At 60.4% G+C, this 22899-nt stretch overlaps 2 protein-coding genes across 2 annotated transcripts; both read left to right on the plus strand.

Annotated features, from left to right (window-relative positions):
- Positions 1-703: 703 nt before the first annotated feature.
- Positions 704-11340, plus strand: TDRKH (tudor and KH domain containing). Its single transcript, XM_063176185.1, has 13 exons — positions 704-993; positions 1589-1695; positions 4573-4776; positions 4847-4937; positions 5362-5504; positions 5586-5922; positions 7125-7288; positions 8617-8789; positions 8870-8934; positions 10324-10463; positions 10661-10729; positions 10839-10921; positions 11010-11340. Exons 1-13 carry the CDS (start codon positions 873-875, stop codon positions 11302-11304), a joined length of 1992 nt encoding a protein of 663 aa, XP_063032255.1. The 5' UTR covers positions 704-872; the 3' UTR covers positions 11305-11340.
- Positions 11341-11490: 150 nt separating this feature from the next.
- Positions 11491-21326, plus strand: MRPL9 (mitochondrial ribosomal protein L9). The gene is given in 9 exon segments (XM_063176570.1): positions 11491-11595; positions 13482-13651; positions 14839-14953; positions 16869-16896; positions 16899-16918; positions 17020-17121; positions 18205-18258; positions 18260-18289; positions 20257-21326. Coding segments are annotated over 9 exon segments (714 nt in total). The 5' UTR covers positions 11491-11532; the 3' UTR covers positions 20389-21326.
- The last annotated feature ends 1573 nt before the right edge of the window (positions 21327-22899 follow it).

Raw genomic sequence — 22899 nt, forward strand, 5'->3', positions numbered from 1 at the left:
GCGCCACCCGGGCACCGCCGGCATTACCGGGATTACCGGGACCGCCCCTGCAGCTGGGGGTGCTCCCACCCAGGCACCTGCCGGGAATGCGGCGGCGTTTGAGGGCAATAAAGGCGTTTTTGGGGACCGCGCGTCCGTGGGCTCCGTTACGGGGACACGCGGGGACACCGGGAGCGGCGTTAGAGCCCCGCCACGCTCAGCGCTCCGAGTTTCTATAGGCTGTTGTGCCTGTCACTCAAATTAGGAGGCGGGGATTTGAATTTTCTGGCTCGCTGATTGGTTTGTCTCCCCCGCTACTCGCCGCTGATTGGCTGCTTTATTCCCTTTTTTTTCCCGCCCCCGCATGTGGGAGGTCTCGCGGGATTGGCCGCTGCTCCGCAGGCGCTGATTGGGTGGGAGCGGTGTGGGGCCGCGCTGTGATTGGCTGGGAGGGGAGGAGCCGCGATATGATTGGTGGAGAGCGGCAGGAGGCGTGACCAGCGGCGGGGCGCGGGAGGCGGCGGCGGCACCGGGGCCGCACCGGGCCCGAACCGGGGCCGGGCCCTAACCGGGGCCTTTCGGGGCCGGGCTGGGCCGAGCCGGGGTCGCTGCGGGGCTGGGGGGCGGCCCTGGCACCTGCAGGTACCGTGGGAACACCGGGGGGGCGCGGCCGAGGCGGCTGCGGGGGCTCCGCTGCCGCTGCACCGGGCCCGGGGCCTGCACCGGCGCGCCCGGAGCCGAGCCCTCCGTGAGGGGGGCGGGTGGGGAGTCCCCGGGGTGGGGGTGCAACGCGGCCCGGCCGCACCGGGAGCTCCCGGTGGGCTCCCGGTAACCCCCGGTAACCCTCCGGTAAAGCCCTGTAAAGCCCGGTAAAGCCCCGTCCGCAGCCGGCCATGGCGGGACGGGGCCCCGTGCACAGCCTGAGCAGCCTGCAGAAAACCGCCCTGCTGCTGGGCGTCCCGGCCGCCGCCACCGTGCTCTACATCCTGTACCGGCGCTACCGGGAGAGCCGAGGTGGGTCCGGGTCTCACACCGGGGCCTGGCCTGACCCCCCCCGGGACCACCGGGAGCTCACTCGGGGCCCTCTGTGGGGAGCGGGAGCCCGCGGGAGCCGCTTGGCCCGCCGGGAATTGCCTTGTGAGCTCCTCCCTGTCCCTTGGGGACACCCTGGGGACACCATGGGGACACCATGGGGACATTGTGGGGACCCTTTGGGGACACCCTTGGGGACACCCCTGGGGACACCATGGGGACACCCTTGGGGACACCTTGGGGACATTGTGGGGACCCTTTGTGGACACCAGGGGAACTTGGGGACCTTTGGGGACACCCTGGGCACCCTTTGGGGACACCGTGGGGACACTTTGGGGACCCTTTGGGGACACCCTTGGGGACATCGTGGGGACCCTCTGAGGACACTTTGGGGACAGCCTTGGGGACCCTTTGGGGACACCTTGAAGACTCCCTGGGGACGCTTTTGGGACCCCAATGGGAAGTGCCTTCTTCCCCATGGAATTCCCTGTGCCCCGTTTGTCACCCCCGTCCCCGGGGATGTCCCCACCCCTCGGTGTCCCCTCGGTGACCCGGCCGTGTCCCCGTGTCCCCTCAGAGGCGCAGGTGACACTGGTGGCAGACGAGGGGCTGGAGGTGACGCTCAGGGTGCCCCGCACGGCCCTGAAAGCGCTGATCGGCCGCCGGGGGGCCACCATCAACCAGGTGGGGACACTGGGGGGACTGGGAGCACTGGGGGGACTGGGAACACTGGGGGAACTGGGAGTGCTGGGGAACTGGGAACACTGGGGGAACTGGGAACACTGGGGGGACTGGGGGAACTGGGAACACTGGGGGAACTGGGAACACTGGGGGGACTGGGGGAACTGGGAACACTGGGGGAACTGGGAACACTGGGAGTGCTGGGAACTGGGGGAACTGGGAACACTGGGGGGACTGGGAGTGCTGGGGAACTGGGAACACTGGGGGAACTGGGAATGCTGGGAGTGCTGGGGGAACTGGGGGCACTGGGGGAACTGGGGGAACTGGGAACACTGGGGGGACTGGGAGTGCTGGGGAACTGGGAACACTGAGGGGACTGGGAACACTGGGGGGACTGGGGGAACTGGGAACACTGGGGAACTGGGGACACTGGGGAACTGGGAACACTGGGGAACTGGGGACACTGGGGGGACTGGGAACACTGGGGGGACTGGGGGAACTGGGAACACTGGGGAACTAGGGACACTGGGGGGACTGGGAACTGGGAACACTGGGGGGACTGGGAACACTGGGGGAACTGGGGGAACTGGGAACACTGGGAGCACTGGGGGAACTGGGAACACTGGGAGTGCTGGGAACTGGGGGAACTGGGAACACTGGGGGGACTGGGAGTGCTGGGGAACTGGGAACACTGGGGGAACTGGGAATGCTGGGAGTGCTGGGGGAACTGGGGGCACTGGGGGAACTGGGGGAACTGGGAACACTGGGGGGACTGGGAGTGCTGGGGAACTGGGAACACTGAGGGGACTGGGAACACTGGGGGGACTGGGGGAACTGGGAACACTGGGGAACTGGGGACACTGGGGGAACTGGGAACACTGGGGAACTGGGGACACTGGGGGGACTGGGAACACTGGGGGGACTGGGGGAACTGGGAACACTGGGGGAACTGGGAGCACTGGGGGAACTGGGGGGACTGGGGGGACTGGGGGGACTGGGAACACTGGGGGGACTGGGAACACTGGGGGGACTGGGGGAACTGGGAACACTGGGAGCACTGGGATGGGGAACTGGGAACTGGGGGAACTGGGAACACTGGGGGGACTGGGAACACTGGGGGGACTGGGAACTGGGGGAACTGGGAGTGCTGGGGGCAGCACTGGGGGAACTGGGAACACTGGGGGAACTGGGATGGGGAACTGGGGGAACTGGGAACACTGGGAGGGCTGGGAACACTGGGGGGACTGGGAACACTGGGGGAACTGGGAACTGGGGGGACTGGGAACACTGGGGGAATTGGGAACACTGGGGGAACTGGGGGCACTGGGGGAACTGGGAGGGCTGGGGAACTGGGAACACTGGGGGCAGCACTGGGGGGACTGGGAACACTGGGAGTGCTGGGGGCAGCACTGGGGGTACTGGGGGGACTGGGAACACTGGGGGAACTGGGAGGGCGGGGGGCAGCACTGGGGGTACTGGGAGTGCTGGGGGAACTGGGAACACTGGGGGAACTGGGAACACTGGGAGAACTGGGAACACTGGGAGAACTGAGGGGCTGGGGGCAGCACTGGGGGAACTGGGAATACTGGGGGAACTGTGAGTGCTGGGGAACTGGGGGTGCTGGGAGTGCTGGGGGAAATGGGGGAACTGGGAACACTGGGAGGGCTGGGAGTGCTGAAAACACTGGGAGTGCTGGGGACTGGGGGAACTGGGAGTGCTGGGGAGCTGGGAACACTGGGGGTGCTGGGGAACTGGGAGTGCTGAGGAAACTGGGAGTGCTGGGGAACTGGAGGAACTGGGAGTGATGGGGGACTGGGAGTGCTGGGGGAACTGGGAGTGCTGGGAGGGCTGGGGGCAGCACTGGGGGTACTGGGAGTGCTGGGGAACTGGGAACTGGGAGTGATGGGGGAACTGGGGGCACTGGGGTAACTGGGAACACTGGGAGTGCTGGGAGTACTGGGGGCAGCACTGAGGATACTGGGAACACTGGGGAAACTGGGAACACTGGGAGTACTGGGGGAACTGGGAACACTGGGAGCGCTGGGAGGGCTGGGGGCAGCACTGGGTGTACTCGGAGTGCTGGGGGAACTGGGAACTGGGGGGACTGGGAACACTGGGAGTGCTGGGAGTACTGGGGAACTGGGGAAGCTGGGAGTGATGGGGGACTGGGAGTGCTGGGGAAACTGGGGGGACTGGGAGTGCTGGGGGAACTGGGAACTGGGGTAACTGGGAATGCTGGGAGTGCTGGGGGAACTGGGAGTGCTGGGAGTGCTGGGGGCACCGGTAGTATGGGGAGCACTGGGAGCACTGGAGATACTGGGGGAACTGGGAGCACAGAAAGCACCAGGAGTGCTGGGAGAACTGGGAGCTCAGAGAGCACTGGGAGCACTGGGGGAACTGGGAGTGCTGGGAGTGCCGAGAGCACTGGGGAGACTGGGATGATTGGGAGTGCCAGGAGCATTGGGGGAACTGGAAGCACTGGGAGCACTGGGGGCACTGGGAGAGCTGGGAATACCAGGAGCACCGGGAGTGCTGGGAACACTGGGGGCACTGGGAGCACTGGGAGAGCTGGGGGGATTGGGAGCACTTGGGGCACCAAGAGCCTTGCGGGAACTGGGAGTACTGGGGGCACTGGGAGCACTATGAAGGACTGGGAGCACTGGGAGCACTGGAAGCACTGAGGGAACTGGGAGCACTGGGAGTACCAGAGGCATTGGGAGCACTGGAGACACTGGGAGCACTGGGGGAACTGGGAGCACTGGGAGCACCGGGAGCACTGGGGGAGCTGGGAACACTGGGGGAACTGGGAGCACTGGGAGCCCTGGGGGAACCGGGAACACCGGCAGCACCGGGAGTGCCACCTCCTCACCGTGGCCGCAGCTGAGGCAGGAGACGGGAGCGCAGATCGAGGTGGAGGAGGAGGAGGAGGAGGAGGAAGGGCAGTCGCTGGTGCAGATCTCGGGCTCGCCGGGCCAGGTGTGCCGGGCCAGGGCGGCCGTGCTGCGCATCGTGGCCGACAGCGCCCCCGTGGCCGAGCAGCTGCGCGTGCCCCAGCGGGGCCGTGGGCAGGATCATCGGTACGGGGCACCCCAAAATCCTGAGGGATCCTTCTGTACCCCTGGGACACCCCAAAATCCTGAGGGATCCTCTATAGCCGCTGGGACACCCCAAATCCCACGGGAACCCCAAATCCCATGGTACCGAGCAGCTCCATGTGCCCCAGCGGGCCGTGGGCAGGATCATCGGTACGGGACACCCCAAAATCCTGAGGGATCCTTCTGTACCCCCTGGGACACCCCAAAATCCTGAGGGATCCTTCTGTACCCCCCGGGACACCCCAAATCCCACGGGAACCCCTCCATAGCCACAGGGACACCCCAAATCCCAGGGTACCGAGGAGCTCCATGTGCCCCAGCGGGCCGTGGGCAGGATCATGGGAACGGGGCACCCCAAATCCCAAGGAAAACCTCAAAATGTATCCCCAAATCCCACGGGGAACCTTCTGTACCCCCTGGGACACCCCAAATCCTGGCTGAACCCCAATCCCCAAACTCCCAATCCCCCAACCCCCTTTCCCCATCCCTCATTCCCTTTGACCCCCCCCCCCCCACCCCAAACCCCCTCTCCCCGTTCGTTCCCCACCCCGGCTCTGCTCCCGGTTGCCCGCAGGCCGCGGTGGGGAGACCGTGCGGGCCATCTGCCGCAGCTCCGGGGCTCGCGTGGAGTGCGGCGCCCACGACCCCGACGGCAGCCTGGCCCCGCTGCGCATCATCCGCCTGCTGGGCACCCGCGCCGAGGTGGAGGCGGCCAAGGTGAGCGCGGATCCGCCCTTCCTTCCCGGCTCCTTCACCCCCCCGGGACCCTCCTCATCCTCCTCCCGGTGCCGCCGGTAGAAGCTGATCATGGAGAAGCTGTCGGAGGACAAGGCGTTCCGCCGGGAGCTGGCGCAGGCGGCGGCGGCGCGGTGCCCGCGGAAGCAGCCCCTGGGCAGCCGCCGGGAGCCGCCGGTGCCGCCCGCCAGCGGCGGTGCCCCCGGGAGCGGCGGCGGGGGATGGCAGGAGTGCTGGGATGCGGAGTGGGCACCGGCGGGCGGCACCGGAGCGGCGGCGGGGAGCGACGGGGTGGAGCAGGAGGCGGAGATGGGGAGCGAGGAGCGCCGGGACGCGGGAATGGTGGAGCCCCGGGAGCTCCGGGATAGCGGGGAGGAGCCGCCCGTGGCCAAGTTCGAGGGTGAGAGCGGAGCTGGGGCGGTTCCCGGTGGGGATTTTGGGGTGGGGATGGATTTCCTGGGGATTTTGGGGTCTGGGGAGGGATTTTGGGCAGTTCCCTCCATGCTTCCAGTGCCTTCCCCAGAGGGATTTTGGGGGGTTCCATCCATCCATCCATCATCCATCCATCCATCCATCCATCCATCATCCATCCATCATCCATCCATCATCCATCCATCCATCCATCCATCCATCCATCCATCCATCCATCCATCCATCCATCCTCCATCCATCCATCCATCCATCCATCCATCCATCCATCCATCCATCCATCCATCCTCCATCCATCCATCCATCATCCATCCATCCATCCATCCATCCATCCATCCATCATCCATCCATCCATCCATCATCCATCCATCATCCATCCATCATCCATCCATCCATCCATCCATCCATCCATCCATCCATCCATCCATCCATCCATCCTCCATCCATCCATCCATCATCCATCCATCCATCCATCCATCCATCCATCCATCCATCCATCCATCCATCCATCCATCCATCCATCCATCCATCCATCCATCATCCATCCATCATCCATCCATCCATCCATCCATCATCCATCCATCCATCCATCCATCCATCCATCCATCCATCCATCCATCCATCCATCCATCCATCCATCCATCCATCAGGATTTCAGTGGATTTTGGGTAGATCTCAGTGGGTTTCAGTGGATTTTGGGTAGATCTCAGTGGATTTCAGTGGGTTTTGGATGGATTTCAGGTAGATGACACTGGATTTTGGCTAGATTTCAGTGGATTTTGGGTAGATTTCAGTGGATCTAGAGTGGGTTTCAGTAGATTTCAGTGGATTTGGGGTAGATTTCATGGATTTCAGTGGATTTTGGGTAGATTTTGGGTAGATTTCAGTGGATCTGGGGTGGGTTTCAGTAGATTTTGGTGGATTTGGGGTAGATTTCACAGATTTCAGTGGATCTGGGGTGGGTTTCAGTAGATTTCAGTGGATTTGGGGTAGATTTCAGTAGATTTCAGTGGATTTTGGGTAGATTTCAGTGGATCTGGGGTGGGTTTCAGTAGATTTTGGTGGATTTTGGGTAGATTTCAGTAGATTTCAGTGGATTCGGGGTAGATTTCACGGATTTCAGTGGATTTGGGGTAGATTTCAGTGGATTTCCGTGCTCTGGGGCTGCCCCAGTGCCCAGCCCAGATTTCAGTTTCCCTGCTGACGAGCACCTGGACGTTTACGTGTCGGCGGCCGAGAGCCCCGGGCACTTCTGGATCCAACTGCTGGGCACGCGGAGCCTGCAGCTGGACAAACTGACGGCGGAGATGGGGCTCTTCTACCAGAGCAGCCCCCCCGTGAGTCCCCTGCGTCCCCTCAGTGTCCCCTCAGTGTCACCTGCGTCCCCCTGTGTCCCCCTGTGTCCTGTCTGTGTCCCCTCAGTGTCCCCCTGTGTCCCGTCTGTGTCCCCTCAGTGTCCCCCACGTCCCAGCACTGGACAAGTTCATGGCCAAGATGGGGCCCTTCTAGCAGAGCAGCCCTTCCATGAGTGTCTTCTGTCACCTCTGTGTCCTCTCAGTGTCCCCTCTGTCCCATCCGTGTCCCCTCTGTGTCCCTCACCGTGTTCCTCTGTGTCCCAGCACTGTCCCCTCTGTGCTGCCTGTGTCCCCCCCATGTCCCCCTCTTGTCCCAGCACTGTCCCCACCATGTCCTTGTCCCCCTGTCCCTGCTGTCCCAGCCCTGTCCCACCAGGCCCCCCTGACTGTCCCCATGTCCCTGCTGTCCCCTCATGCCCCTCCCATGTCCCTTGAGTGTCCCCATGTCCCTGTGTCCCTTCCGTGTCCCCTGACTGTCCCTGCTGTCCCCTCATGCCCCTTCTGTGTCCCCTGACTGTCCCCGTGTCCCTGTGTCCCTCCCATGCCCCCCTGACTGTGCCCTGAGTGTCCCTGTGTCCCTCCCCGTCCCCTGACTGTCCCCATGTCCCAGCACTGTCCCCAACATGTCCTTTACCCCCTGTCCCCATGTCCCTGCTGTCCCAGCACTGTCCCTTCATGCCCCTGACTGTCCCCTGACTGTCCCCTGACTGTCCCTGTGTCCCTTCCCGTCCCCTGACTGTCCCCATGTCCCCATGTCCCTCCCCGTCCCCTGACTGTCCCTGCTCTCCACGCCCTGTCCCACCATGTCCTCCCCTGAGTGTCCCCGTGTCCCTCTCCATCCCCTGATGTCCCCGTGTCCCTCGCTGTCCCCTGAGTGTCCCTGTGTCCCTCCCCGTCCCCTGAGTGTCCCCGTGTCCCTCCCCATCCCCTGAGTGTCCCCTGAGTGTCCCCGTGTCCCCTGCTGTCCCCTGAGTGTCCCCGTGTCCCTCCCCATCCCCTGAGTGTCCCCGTGTCCCTCGCTGTCCCCTGAGTGTCCCCGTGTCCCTCCCCGTCCCCTGAGTGTCCCCGTGTCCCTGCTGTCCCCTGAGTGTCCCCGTGTCCCTCCCCATCCCCTGAGTGTCCCCGTGTCCCTCCCCATCCCCTGATGTCCCTGTGTCCCTCCCTGTCCCCTGAGTGTCCCTCCCTGAGTGTCCCTCCCCATCCCCTGATGTCCCCGTGTCCCTGCTGTCCCCCTGAGTGTCCCCGTGTCCCTCCCCATCCCCTGAGTGTCCCCGTGTCCCTGCTGTCCCCTGATGTCCCCGTGTCCCCAGGTGCCACCCCCGTCCGTGCAGCCCGGTGCCATCGTGGCGGCGCCGTACCTGGACGACGGCGAGTGGTACCGGGCGCGGGTGTTGGGGACACTGGACAACGGCCACCTGGACCTGTACTACGTGGACTTTGGGGACAACGGGCAGGCCCCCCCCGAGGCCCTGCGCGCCCTCAGGTGTGCGGGGGGTGGCGCCGTCCCCGTGCCCCGGCGCGGTGGCCCCGTCCCCAGCGAGTGCCACCGCCGTGTCCTTGCAGGAGCGACTTCCTGAGCCTGCCCTTCCAGGCCATCGAGTGCAGCCTGGCCGGGATTGTCCCCAGCGGTGAGGGGGGGGGTGTGGCACTGTCACCTCATGGGGGGGTGTGGCACTGTCACCTCATGGGGGGGATGTGGCACTGTCACCTCATGGGGGGGGTGTGGCACTGTCACCTCATGGGGGGGATGTGGCACTGTCACCTGCTGGGTGGGATGTGGCACTGTCACCTCATGGGGTGGGACAGCTCTGTCACCTCATGGGGTGGGACAGCTCTGTCACCTGCTGGGGTGGGATGGCACTGTCACCTCATGGGGGGGATGTGGCACTGTCACCTCATGGGGGGGTGTGGCACTGTCACCTGCTGGGGTGGGATGGCACTGTCACCTCATGGGGGGAGATGTGGCACTGTCACCTCATGGGGTGGGATGTGGCACTGTCACCTGCTGGGGGGTGGGACAGCTCTGTCACTTTGGGTGGGACAGCACTGTCACCTCATGGGGTGGCATGTGGCACTGTCACCTGCTGGGGTGGGACATGGCAGTGTCACCTTGGGTGGGAGAGCACTGTCACCTCATGGGGGGGGGATGTGGCACTGTCACCTCATGGGGGGGGATGTGGCTCTGTCACCTGCTGGGGTGGGACAGCTCTGTCACCTGGGGTGGGACAGCTTTGTCACCTGCTGGGGGGTGGGACAGCTCTGTCACTTTGGGTGGGACATGGCACTGTCACCCTCTGGGGGTGGGACAGCTCTGTCACCTGGGGTGGGACAGCTCTGTCACCTCCTGGGGCTGGCACATGGCACTGTCACCTCCCAAGGGTGACACGTGTCCCCATCCCCTCTTGGTGTGGCACATGGCCCATCCTCAGGCCATGTCACCACTGTCCCAGTGTGCCCGGTGTCCCAGTGTCACCGCTGTGTCCCAGTGTGTCATCACTGTCCTGGTGTCACCACTGTCCTCCTGTCCCAGCGTGTCCTGTGTCACGGTGTCCCTGCTGTCACCGCTGTCCCCAGTGTGTCCCCACAGGGTGGCCCGAGGCCGCCCTGCAGGAGTTCGAGTGTCCCTGTGTCACTGTCACAGTGTCCCCATGTCCCAGTGTCCCCGTGTCACTGTCCCCGTGTCCCCACAGGTGGCTCGTGGCCCGAGGCCGCCCTGCAGGAGTTCGAGTGTCCCCTGTGTCACTGTCCCCATGTCCCAGTGTCACTGTCACAGTGTCCCCCGTGTCCCCACAGGTGGCTCCTGGCCCGAGGCCGCCCTGCAGGAGCTCGATCAGCTCCCCTGTCCCTGTCACTGTCCCTGTGTCACTGTCCCCATGTCCCAGTGTCACTGTCACTGTGTCCCCGTGTCCCCACAGGTGGCTCGTGGCCCGAGGCCGCCCTGCAGGAGTTCGAGTGTCCACTGTGTCACTGTCCCCATGTCCCAGTGTCCCCGTGTCACTGTCCCCGTGTCCCCACAGGTGGCTCGTGGCCCGAGGCCGCCCTGCAGGAGTTCGATCGCCTCACGGGCTGTGCCCAGTGGGCCCCGCTGGTGGCTCGGATCTGCAGCTACGGCCCCGCGGGGCCCTGCCTGCGCCTCTACAGCCGCTGCCAGGGACAGGTCAGTGCCAGCTGCCACCAACTGCCACCCAGGGCCACCAGCAATGTCCCCGGGGCCACCACAGCTGTCCCCAGGTGTCCCCACAAGTGTCCCCACCCCTGGTGCTCCCCGTGCCACAGCCGGCTGTGTCCCCAGCCGTCCCCTCACGCAATTCCCCGCCATTCCCTGTGCCCTCGCTGTCCCCGGTGTCCCCGCAGAGCCTGGACGTGGGAGCGGAGCTGGTGCGTTTGGGCTACGCCGTGCCCGGGCCGCCCGAGGAGCCCCCGGTGAGCTGCTCCCTGGTACCGGTACCGGTGTCCCCATGTCCCGGTGTCCCCGTGTCCCGGTGTCCCCCTCGCGGTGTCCCGGGAGGGCTCATCCCGCTCTTCCCGGCAGGACAATCTCGGCTGCGCCCCCACCCCGAGCCCGGTGGAGCCCGGGGACAGCCCCCGGCACCGCGTCCTGCCTCAGCGTGCCCGGTGAGCCCGGCGTGTCCCGGTGACACCGTGCCCGGTGTGCCCCCGGAACGGTGTCGGGACCCCCGCTGACCCCTCCCCGCTCCCGCAGCCGCCGCCGCCGCCGCCGTGCCCGGGGACGCCGTCACGGTGACCTGAAGCTGCCCGGTGCCACCGGGAGCCGCTCCCGGTGCCGCCGTCCCGGTAACCGGAGCCGCTCCCGGTGCCACCACCGAGTGCGGTGCCCTCTCCGGAGCCCTCCGGGAGGCCGCACCGACAAATCGCGGGGATCTCCGCTTGTGCCTCTTGTCGGGACGCGACACACCGGGGCCGAGGGCCGGCGGTGCCCCTTCCGTTACCGGGAGTTCCCGGTTCTCTGGCATTGTTTTGCTGTTCCGTTGCACTAATTGTGGTTCTGAGTTAATAAAGTTGAAGGTTTCTCAGCTCTCCGTTCTCGCCGCGGCGGCTCCCAACGGGAACCGGAGCAGGCGCGCCGCGGGCAGCCCCCGGTGGGGTCCTTGCGTTCCGGTACGCGCCTCCTGAGCAGGCGCGCCGCGGGCAGCCCCGGCGAGCTCTGCGCAGGCGCAGTCCGGGCAGCGCGGGGTCCTCAGCGCCGTGAGGGGAACGGGGCCGCCATGTTGGGCCCGGGGGCGGCGGGACGGGTGCTGAGCCGGGCCCTGAGCCTGAGCCATGGCCCGGTGAGGGCGGGGGCACCGGGAATGGCGGGGGGACGGGCCCTGAGCCTGAGCTATGGCCCGGTGAGGGCGGGGGCACCGGGAGTGGCGGAGGGTGCCTGCGGGGCGGTACTGGGGGAGCGGGACGGGCTTTGACCCAGAGCGAAGCGGCACCGGGGATGGGGGGGCCGGGGCCGGGCCTGGGGTCGGTACCGGGGGTGGCGGGACGGGCCCTGAGCCGGACCCATAATCCCGTTGTGGAACCCTATAGACCCCATAGGCCCTGAACCCTATAGACCCCATAACCCGGTTATGGAACCCTATAGACCCCATAACCCCCTTATGGAACCCTACAGACCCCACAGCCCCTGTAGACCCTATAGACCCCATAACCCGTTATGGAACCCTACAGACCCCACAGCCCCCTGTAGACCCTATAGACCCCATAACCCCCTTATGGAACCCTATAGACCCCATAACCCGGTTATGGAACCCTATAGACCCCATAACCCCTTTATGGAACCCTATAGACCCCATAACCCGGTTATGGAACCCTACAGACCCCATAACCCCTTTATGGAACCCTATAGACCCCATAACCCGGTTATGGAACCCTACAGACCCCACAGCCCCTGTACCGTACCCAGCCCCGTAACCCCTGGTCGAGTTCCCCTCATAATGGGGCTGTAATCCCCCATTAGAGCCCCCCCAGACCCCATAACCCCCCCCCAGCCCTCAGAGACCCCGTAACCCCCCCATTGTTATGGGAATGTTCCGGAATCCCACAGGGCTCAGTGCCCCATTCCCATGGGCACCCTCTGGAACGTTCCGTACTCGCAGGGCTCAATGCCCCATCTCCATCCCATCCCATCAGAACCTTCTGGAACGTTCTGGAAACCCTGCAGGGCTCGGTGCCCCATCCCCATCCTGAGAACCCTTTAGAACGTTCCAGAACCCCACAGGGCTTGGTGCCCTGTTCCCATCAGAACCCTTTAGAACCTTCTGGAACGTTCCATGCCCACACAGGGTTTGGTACGCCATCCCCATCAGAACCCTTTAGAACGTTCCAGAACCCTGCAGGGCTTGGTTCCTTGTTCCCATCAGAACCCTTTAGAACATTCTGGAGCCCCTCAGGTCTCGATGCCCCGTTCCCATCAGAACCTTGTGGAACATTCCAGAGCCCCACAGGGCTCAGTGCCCCTGTTCCTATCAGAACCCTTTAGAACATTCTGGAACCCCTTGGGTCTCGGTGCCCCATTCCCATCAGAACTCTTAAGAACATTCCGGAACCTCACAGCTCCTGGTGCCCTGTTCCCATCAGAACCCTTTAGAACCTCACCAGAACCTCACAGGTCTCGGTGCCCCATTCCATCAGAACCCTTTAGAACCTTCCAGAACCTCTCACATCTCAGTGCCCTGTTCCCATCAGAACCCTTTAGAACCTTCCAGAACCTCACAGCTCCTGGTGCCCTGTTCCCATCAGAACCCTTTAGAACCTTCCAGAACCCCTCACGTCTCGGTGCCCCGTTCCCATCAGAACCCTTTAGAACCTTCCAGAACCCCTCATGTCTCAGTGCCCTGTTCCCATCAGAACCCTTTAGAACCTTCCAGAACCCGGCAGGACTCGGTGCCTCGACCCCATCAGAACCTTCTGGAATGTTCCGTTCTCGCAGGGCTCAGTGCCCCAGCCCCATCCCAAGCCCCGTTCCCATCAGAACCCTTTGAACCTTCCAGAACCCCTCACAGGTCTCGGTGCCCCGTTCCTATCAGAACCCTCTAGAACCTTCCAGAACCTCTCACAGCTCTCAGTGCCCCCGTTCCCATCAGAACCCTTTAGAACCTTCCAGAACCTCTCACAGGTCTCAGTGCCCCGTTCCCATCAGAACCTTCCAGAACGTTCCATCCCGCAGGCCTCGGTGGTGGTGGAGCGCGTGTGGCCGGTGCCGCTGGGCCGGGCAGGAGCCGCTCCCCGGCTGCACCCACGGCGACACCGGGTGTACCGAGTGCTGAGGGACGGCAAACACCAACCCCGGGGGGACATGGAGCTGCTGCTGAGCCGGCCGTGCAGGGTGAGTGGGGGGCTCATTCCTTGGGTCTGGGGGGGGCCTCATTCCCTGAGTCTGGGGGTGCCTCATTCCTTGGGTCTGGGGGGCCTCGTTCATTGAGTCTGGGGGTGCCTCATTCCCTGGGTCTGGGGTGCCTCATTCCCTTGGGGTGCCTCATTCCTTGGGTCTGGGGGCCCTCATTCCCTGAGTCTGGGGGTGCCTCATTCCCTGAGTCTGGGGGTGCCTCATTCCTGAGTCTGGGGAGCCTCATTCTCTGAGTCTGGGGGTGCATCATTCCCTTGGGGTGCCTCATTCCCTCAGTCTGGGGGGGCCTCGTTCCATTGAGTCTGGGGGGCCTCATTCCCCTGGGTCTGGGGGGCCTCATTCCCTGAGTCTGGGGGTGCCTCATTCCCTGAGTCTGGGGTGCCTCATTCCCTGGGTCTGGGGTGCCTCATTCCCTGAGTCTGGGGTGCCTCATTCCCTGGGTCTGGGGGTGCCTCATTCCCTGGGTCTGGGTGTGCCTCATTCCCTGGGTCTGGGGTGCCTCATTCCATTGGGGTGCCTCATTCCATTGGGGTGCCTCATTCCTTTGGGGTCCCTCATTCCCTGAGTCTGGGGGGCCTCATTCCCTGGAAATTCCTCATTCCCTGGGAATCTGGAAATTCTGTCTGCCCTTCCTGGGAATGGGATTTTTGACCTTCCAATCCCAACAATTCCTGAAATTTCTCTTTTAATTTCCTGGAATTTTATATCAAATTTACCCCCCTTGGCTGGACTCCCCAGGCTGCTGTGGGAGTTGGGATTTTCCAGCATTCCCAGCTGAGTTTTGACCTCCCAAACCAAACAATTCCATGGATTTTCTATTAAATCTCTGGAATTTAACCCCCTTGGGATGGATCCAGACCCCTGCCCTGGGAGTTGGATTTTCCAGCATTCCCAGCTGACTTTTGACTCCACAATCCCAACAATTCCATGGATTTTCTATTAAATCTCTGGAATTAAACCCCCTTGGGATGGACCCCCACCCCTGCCCTGGGAGCTGGGATTTTTCCAGCATTCCCAGCTGAGTTTTGACCTCCCAAACCAAACAATTCCATGGAGTTTCTATTAAATCTCTGGAATTTAACTCCCTTGTGATGGATCCCCACCCCTGCTGTGGGAGTTGGGATTTTTCCAGCATTCCCAGCTGACTTCTCCCCATTTTCCTGGCAGACCTGGGCAGCCGTGGGGACGTGGTGAGGGTGAAGAAGAGCCTGGGCAGGAACAAACTGCTGCCCCAGGGCCTGGCTGTGTACCCATCCCCGGAGAACCTGCGCCTCTTCCAGCAGGAGAAGGAGGTCAGCAGCACCTTGGAAAAGCAGCAATTGGGGTTTGGAGGATCTTTGGGATCATCCCACACCATTTTTGGGGGGTGGGAGGTGCTGGTTTATTTGGGAGTGTGATCCCAGGTGAGCCTGGAGCCATAAAAAATTCCTGCCCAGGAGGGTTTGGATGAGGGGAGAGCTGTCCTGGCATTGCCAAGGGATGATTCCTTCCCTTTTATCCTTCTCCATCCTTGGGTTTTTCCATTTTATCCTCCTCAATCCCTCTTTTTTCCCACTTTTCCTCAATCTGTTTTCCTCCATTTCTTCTTCCCAATCCCCATTTTTCCCATTTATCTTTCTATCTCCCATTTTTCCCCATTATCCTTTCTCAATCCTAATTTCCCCCATTTTCTCCCCTCAATCCCGTTTTCCCCCTTTTTTGTTTCCCAAATCCTTTTTATTCCCCTATTTTTTCCTATTTTCCTTCCTAAATCCCATTTTTCTTCTCTTTCCTCCTAAATCCCATTTTCCCCCATATTTCCCCCCATTTCCCAATCCCAACCCCCCTAATCCATTTTTCCCATTTCCCCCAATTTCCCCCATTTTCCCCCATTTCCCCTCCATATTTCCCCCACATTTTCCCCGTTTTCCCCCCATTTCCCCAATCCCATCCCCCCTAAATCCCATTTCCCCCACATTTCCCCCATTTTCCCCCATATTTCCCCCCATTTTCCCCCATTTCCCCTCCATATTTCCCCCACATTTTTCCCCATTTTCCCCATATTTCCCCCAAATTTCTCCCCCCATATTTTCCCCATTCCAATCTCATCCCCCTAATCCCTTTTCCACCATTTCCCCTCCTAAATCCCATTTTCCCCCCATTTTCCCCCATTTCCCCTCCATATTTCCCCCACAATTTCCCCATTTTCCCCATATTTCCCCCATATTTCTCCCATATTTCCCCCATTTCCCAATCCCATCCCCCCTAATCCATTTTTCCCATTTTCTCCCCTCAACCCCCATTTTCCCCCATATTTCCCCCATTTTCCCCAATTTCCCCCCATATTTCCCCCATATTTTCCCCCCATTTTCCCCCCATTTCCCCTCCATATTTTCCCCACATTTTTCCCCATTTTCCCATATTTCCCCCATATTTCCCCCATTTCCCAATCCCATCCCCCCTAAATCCCATTTTCCCCCACATTTCCCCCACATTTCCCCCATTTTCCCCCATATTTCCCCCATTTTCCCCCATTTCCCCTCCATATTTCCCCCACTTTTTCCCCATTTTCCCCATATTTCCCCCATATTTCTCCCATATTTCCCCCATTTCCCAATCCCATCCCCCCTAATCCCATTTTCCCATTTTCTCCCCTCAACCCCCATTTTCCCCCCATATTTCCCCCATTTCCCCCATTTTCCCCAATTTCCCCCCATATTTCCCCCATATTTCCCCCCATTTCCCCCCATTTTCCCCATTTCCCCTCCATATTTTCCCCACATTTTTCCCCATTTTCCCCATATTTCCCCATATTTCCCCCATTTCCCAATCCCATCCCCCCTAAATCCCATTTTCCCCCATATTTCCCCCACATTTCCCCCATTTTCCCCATTTTCCCATATTTCGCCCAATTTTTCCCCTTTTTCCCCATATTTCCCCCATATTTTCCCCATTTTCCCCCATTTTCCCCATTTTCTCCCATTTCCCCCCATATCTCCCCCAATTTTTCCCCTTTTTCCCCATATTTTCCCCATTTTCCCCCATTTTCTCCATTTCCCCCCATATTTCCCCAATTTTTCCCCCTTTTTTCCCATATTTCCCCCATATTTTCCCCCCATTTCCCCCATTTCCCCTCCATATTTCCCCCACATTTTCCCACATTTTTCCCCCATATTTCCCCCCATATTTCCCCATTCCCACCCCCTAACCCCATTTCCTTCCCCCCAGCAGGCTCAGCAGGGGAAGCTGGAGGAGCCCAAACCCAGAGCGGGCAGAAGGTGAGCAGGAATCCCCCACCCCAAAAAAACCCAAAAAAACCCCAGAAAACCCCAAAACCCCAGGATTTCCCCCGTTCCTAAATCCCTTTTCCCCTTTTCAGACCCTGGAGTTCCTGAGGCGCTGCCGCCTCCAAGTGGGGATGAAGAACAACGTGAGCTGGGAGCTCAGCCCCGACATCGTGGCCAGGCACTTCCTCAAAAATGTGAGAGAATTTGGGGGGTTTTGGGGATTTGGGGGGTTTTTGGGATTTCCAGGGTCAAATCCCAGAATTTGGGGTCGTTCCTGAAGGATTTGGGGGGTTCAGGCCAGCCCTGCTCCCAGGATTTGGGGCCATTCCTGGGTTTTGTGGTGTTTTGGGATTTGGGGGGGTTTTGGGATTTGGGATATTTTGGGATTTGGGGGGATTTAGGGGGTTTTGGGATTTATGAGGTTTTGGGATTTGGAGGGGTTTTGGGATTTGTGGGATTTTTGGGATTTCCAGGGTCAAATCCCAGAATTTGGGGTCATTCCTGAAGGATTTAGGGGGGTTCAGGCCAGCCCTGCTCCCAGGATTTGGGGCCATTCCTGGGTTTTGAGGTGGTTTTGGGATTTGTGGGTGTTTTGGGATCTGGGGGGTTTTCGGGGATTTCCAGGGTCAAATCCCAGAATTTGGGGTTGTTCCTGAAGGATTTGGGGGGTTCAGGCCAGCCCTGCTCCCAGATTTGGGGGGCCATTTCTGGGTTTGGGGCCATTCCTGGGATTTGGGGTGGCTCCCTGGTTTTGAGGTTATTCTGGGGCTTTGGGATCATTCCATGTTTTGGGATTTGGGGCTGTTCCTGAGATTTGGGGCCATTTTCTGGGATTTGAGGCTGTTCCTGGGTTTTGGGGTCATTCCCATGTTTTGGGATTTGGGGCCATTCCTGGGTTTTGGGGCCATTTCTGGGATTTGGGACCATTCCTGGGATTTGGGGTGGCACCCCAGGGTTTGGGTTGCACCCCAGGGTTTGGGTTGCACCCCAGGGTTTGGGTGGCACAGCAGGGTTTGGGGTAGCACCCCCAGGGTTTGGATTGCACCCCAGGGTTTGGGGTATCACCCCAGGGTTTGGATTGCACCCCAGGGTTTGGGATGGCACCCCAGGTTTGGGTGGCACCCCAGGGTTTGGGTGGCACCCCCGGGTTTGGGGTATCACCCCAGGGTTTGGGGTATCACCCAGGGTTTGGGGTATCACCCCAGGGTTTGGGTGGCACCCCAGGGTTTGGGTGGCACCCCAGCATTCGGGGCTGTGCCCGTTCTCTCCCGTGCCAGCTCGGGGTGTTTGTGCCCCCCCACGCCCTGCGGCTGCCACCGGAGCCCATCACCACGCTGGGGACACTTCTGGTGTGACGTCACGGTGAGGGGACACGGGGACAGAGGGGACCCCCTGCACCCCATTTCCCTCCCCCTTCCTCCCCATTTCCTCCCCATTTCCCCCAATTTCCTTTCCACTTTCTCCCTCTTTTCCCCTCATTTCCACCCCATTTTCCTCTCCCATTTCCTCCCCTTTTCCTTCCCACTTTCCCCTCATTTCCGCCCTATTCCCCCCTCATTTTCTCCCCATATTCCCCCAATCCCCACTCTCAGTTTCCCCCTCCCTCCCACCCCATTTCTCTCTCCCTTTTCCCCCTCATTTCCTCCCCGTTTCCCCTCAATTCTTCACCATTTCCCCCAATTTCCCTTCCACTTTTTCCCTATTTCCCCCTTCACTTCCACCCCATTTTCCTCTCCATTCCCCTCTCATTTTCTCCCCATTTTCCCCACTCCCAACTCCCACTTTCCCCCATTCCCCCCAATTTCTCTTCCACTTTCTCCTCATTTCCTCCCCATTTTCCTCCTCTCCCTTTCTCCCTCTTTTTCCCACTTCCTCCTGATTTCCCTTTCCTCTCACTTCCCCCCCATCTTCCTCTCACTTCTTCCCCATTTCCCCAATTTCCCTTTCATTTTCCCCCCATTTCCACCCCATTTCCCCCAATTCCCACTCTCAATTTTCACCCCATTTTCCCCTCCCACTTTCCCCTCATCTCCTCCCTGTTTCTCCCAATTTCTCTTCTACTTTCTCCCATTCCCCCCTCATTTCTTCCCCATTTCCCTCCTCTCCCTTTCCTGCTTTCCTTTCCTCTCATTTCCTTCCATCTTCCTCTCACTTCTTCCCCATTTCCCCCCAATTTCATTTCCATTTTCCCCCCATTTCCCCCCAATTCCCACTCTCAATTTCCCCCTCACTTCCACCCCATTTTCCTCTCCCACTTTCCCCTTATTTCCTCCCCTTTTTCCTTCCCACTTTCCCTTCATTTCCACCCCATTCCCCCCTCACTTTCTTCTCATTTCCCCCTCATGTCCCCCCAATTTCCCTTCAACTTCTCCCTATTTCCTCCCCATTTCCCCCAATTTCCTTTCCCATTTCCCCCCATTTTCCCCCCATTTCCCCCATTTTCCCCCCATTTCCCCCAATCCTCACTCTCAATTTCCCTTCCACTTTCTCCCCATTTCCCCCCTCACTCCACCCCATTTTCCCCCAATTTCCTTTCAATTTCCCCCCAATTTCCTGTCAGTTTTCCCCCCATTTCCCCCCAAATCCCCACTCCCAATTTTCTCTTTCCCTCTTTCCCTTCCCCATTTCAGCTGATTTCCCCATTTTCCTCTCCCTCTTCCCCCATCTCCCTCCAGCTGGGAACATTGGGGTGGTTTGGGGGATTTTGGGGTGTCCTGGGGGGTTTTGGGGTGTCCTGGGGCTGCTTTTGGGGTTCCCATGTGAACGATTTGGACACAGTGCAGGTACCCATGGCTGTGGTGCACCAGGGCTGTTTTGGGATGTTTTTGGGGTGGTTTTGGGTTTTTTGGGGTGTTTTTGGAGTGACTGAGGTGTTTTGGGGTGCGTTTGGGGTGTTTTAGGGTGACTGATGTGTTTTTGGGTTTCTTAGGGTGTTTTTGGGGTGGTTTTGCAGTTTTTTGGGGTGTTTTAGGGTGACTGAGGTGTTTTTGGGTTTCTTAGGGTGTTTTTGGGGTGGTTTTGCAGTTTTTTGGGGTGTTTTAGGGTGACTGAGGTGTTTTTTGGTGTCTTAGGGTGTTTTTGGGGTGGTTTTGCTTTTTTTTTTGGGGTGTTTTTGGGATGACTCAGGTGTTTTGGGGTTTTTTAGGGTATTTTTGGGGTGACTGAGGTATTTTTGGGGTCCCCAGGTGAACGGTTTGGACACAGTGCAGGTGCCCATGGCCGTGATGCCCTGGGGTTGGTTTTGGGGTGGTTTTGGGATGGCTTGGGTGATTTTGGGGTGGTTTTTTAGGGTACTTTTGGGGTGACTGAGGTGTTTTTGGGGTCCCCAGGTGAACGGCCTGGACACTGTGCGGGTTCCCATGGACGTGGTTCAGTTCCTGCACCCCAAAACCAAACGCTTCCGCCACTGGCAGCAGCAGCAGCAGCAGCAGCTGGAGAGCAGCAGGGAGAGGCTCCTCTGAACCCCCCCCAGGGTGGATTTGGGGGTCCCCGGGATGGATTTGGGGTCCCCAGGTTGGATTTGGGGTCCCCAGAATGGATTTGGGGCCATTCCTCCTCTTTAGGATCCCCCCTCATCTCTGTGGAACTTGCAGATATCTGTGAGCTCCCAGAGCAGATTTTGGGGTTTTTTTTGAGTCCCCCCCAAATCCCTCTGAACCCCACTCTGGTCCAGGGGGGTCCTTGAGGTGGTTTTGGGGTCCCTGGGTGGATTTGGGGTCCCCAGAATGGACTTGGGGGCCATTCCCCCTCTTTGGGTTCCCCTCTCACCTCTATGGAACTCCAGACATCTCCCAATTCCCAGAGCAGATTTTGGGGGTTTTTTTGAGCCCCCCCAAATCCCTCTGAACCCCACTCTGGTCTGAGGGGTCCCTGGTGTGGTTTTGGGGTCCCTGGGGAGGTTTTGGGGTCCCCAGGGTGGATTTGGGGTTCCAGAATGGATTTGGGGTCCTCAGAATGGATTTGGGGTCCCCGGGATGGGATTTGGGGTCATTCCCCCTCTTTGGGTTCCCCTCTCACCTCTATGGAACTCCAGACATCGCCCAATTCCCAGAGCAGATTTTGGGGTTTTTTTTGAGCCCCCCCAAATCCCTCTGAACCCCACTCTGGTCTGAGGGGTCCCTGGGGAGGTTTTGGGGTCCCCAGGTTGGATTTGGGGTCCCCAGAATGGATTTGGGGCCATTCCCTCCTCTTTAGGATCCCCCCTCATCTCTGTGGAACTTGCAGATATCTGTGAGCTCCCAGAGCAGATTTTGGGGTTTTTTTTGAGTCCCCCCCAAATCCCTCTGAACCCCACTCTGGTCCAGGGGGGTCCTTGATGTAGTTTTGGGGTCCCTGGGGTGGTTTTGGGGTCCCTGGGGTGGATTTGGGGTCCCTGGGATGGCCAAGATTTCCCCCCCCCCCCCCCAAAAAAAAAGGGAATTTTGGGATCTGAATTTGAGCGTTCTGAGTCAATTGTTTGGGGACCCACCAGGTGAGCGCTGTGTCCCCAAAGTGTCACCAAGGAATGTCCCCAAAGTGTCACCAAGGGGTGTCCCCAAAATGCCACCATGGGATGTCCCCAAAGAGTCACCAAGGGATGTCCCCAAAGTGTCACCACGGGATGTCCCCAGATTGTCACCAAGGATGTCCCCAGATTGTCACCACGGGGTGTCCCCAAATTGTCACCAAGGGATGTCCCCAAAGTGTCACCAAGGGGTGTCCCCAAAGTGTCACCAAGGGGTGTCCCCCAAATGGTCACCAAGGGATGTCCCCAAAGTGCCACCATGGGGGTGTCCCCAAATTGTCACCAAGGGATGTCCCCAAAGTGTCACCACGGGATGTCCCCAAATTGTCACCACAGGATGTCCCCAAAATGCCACCATGGGGGCGTCCCCAAATTGTCGCCACAGGATGTCCCCAGATTGTCACCATGGGGGTGTCCCCAAATTGTCACCACGGGGTGTCCCCAAATTGTCACCACAGGATGTCCCCAAATTGTCACCACGGGATGTCCCCAAAATGCCACCATGGGGGAGTCCCCCAAATTGTCACCAAGGGATGTCCCCAAATTGTCACCAAGGGGTGTCCCCACATTGTCACCACGGGGTGTCCCGAAATTGTCACCAAGTGATGTCCCCAAAGTGTCACCAAGGGATGTCCCCAAATTGTCACCAAGGGATGTCCCCAGAGTGTCACCAAGAGATGTCCCCAAATTGTCACCACAGGATGTCCCCAAATTGCCACCATGGGGGTGTCCCCGAAGTGTCACCAAGGGATGTCCCCAAAATGCCACCAAGGGATGTCCCCAACGTGCCACCACGGGGTGTCCCCAAAGGTGTCACCTCTCGGGGTGTGGCGGTGCCAGCGGTGTCACCGGTTGGTTACCATGGCAACGGCACCATGACAGCAGCGGGGAGGACACGGCTGGGGACAGCAGGACGTGAAGGGAGGTGGCACCGGAGCAGGGGGTGACACCGAGGGGTGGCACCAGCCTGGGGACACTGAGGGGTGACACCGACACGCAGGGGGTGACACCGCACTGGGGACACCAGGAGACCGAGGGGGTGACACTGAGGGGGTGACACCGGCCTGGGGACACCAGGACATGGAAGGAGTGACACCGGCACAGGGGAGGTGACACTGGGTCTGGGGACACCGGGACACGGAGGGGGTGACACTGAGGAGGTGACACCAAGGGGGTGGCACCGGCCTGGGGACACCGAGGGGTGACACCGAAGGGTGACACCGGTCTGGGGACACCAGGACACGGAGGGGGTGCCATTGTTGGGGTGACACCGGCCTGGGGACACCGAGGGGTGACACTGAAGGGGTGACATTGGTCTGGGAACACCGAGGGGTGACACCAAAGGGTGACACCGGTCTGGGGACACCAGGACATGGAAGGAGTGACACTGGCACAGGGGAGGTGACACTGGGTCTGGGGACACCGGGACACGGAGGGGGTGACACTGAGGGGGTGACATTGGTCTGGG

This window comes from Melospiza melodia, chromosome 25, assembly GCF_035770615.1.
Source record: "Melospiza melodia melodia isolate bMelMel2 chromosome 25, bMelMel2.pri, whole genome shotgun sequence".
Lineage (NCBI taxonomy): Eukaryota > Metazoa > Chordata > Aves > Passeriformes > Passerellidae > Melospiza > Melospiza melodia.

What these genes read in the sequence shown, in the direction of transcription:
- TDRKH (XM_063176185.1), top strand. Translation starts at nt 873, where the DNA reads ATGGCGGGACGGGGCCCCGTGCACAGCCTGAGCAGCCTGCAGAAAACC. An exon ending in GGCAGGATCATCGGTACGGG is followed by an intron (nt 4,777 to 4,846) that starts GCACCCCAAAAT and finishes GATCCTCTATAG; the next exon opens with CCGCTGGGACACCCCAAATC. An exon ending in GAGGCCCTGCGCGCCCTCAG is followed by an intron (nt 8,790 to 8,869) that starts GTGTGCGGGGGG and finishes GTGTCCTTGCAG; the next exon opens with GAGCGACTTCCTGAGCCTGC.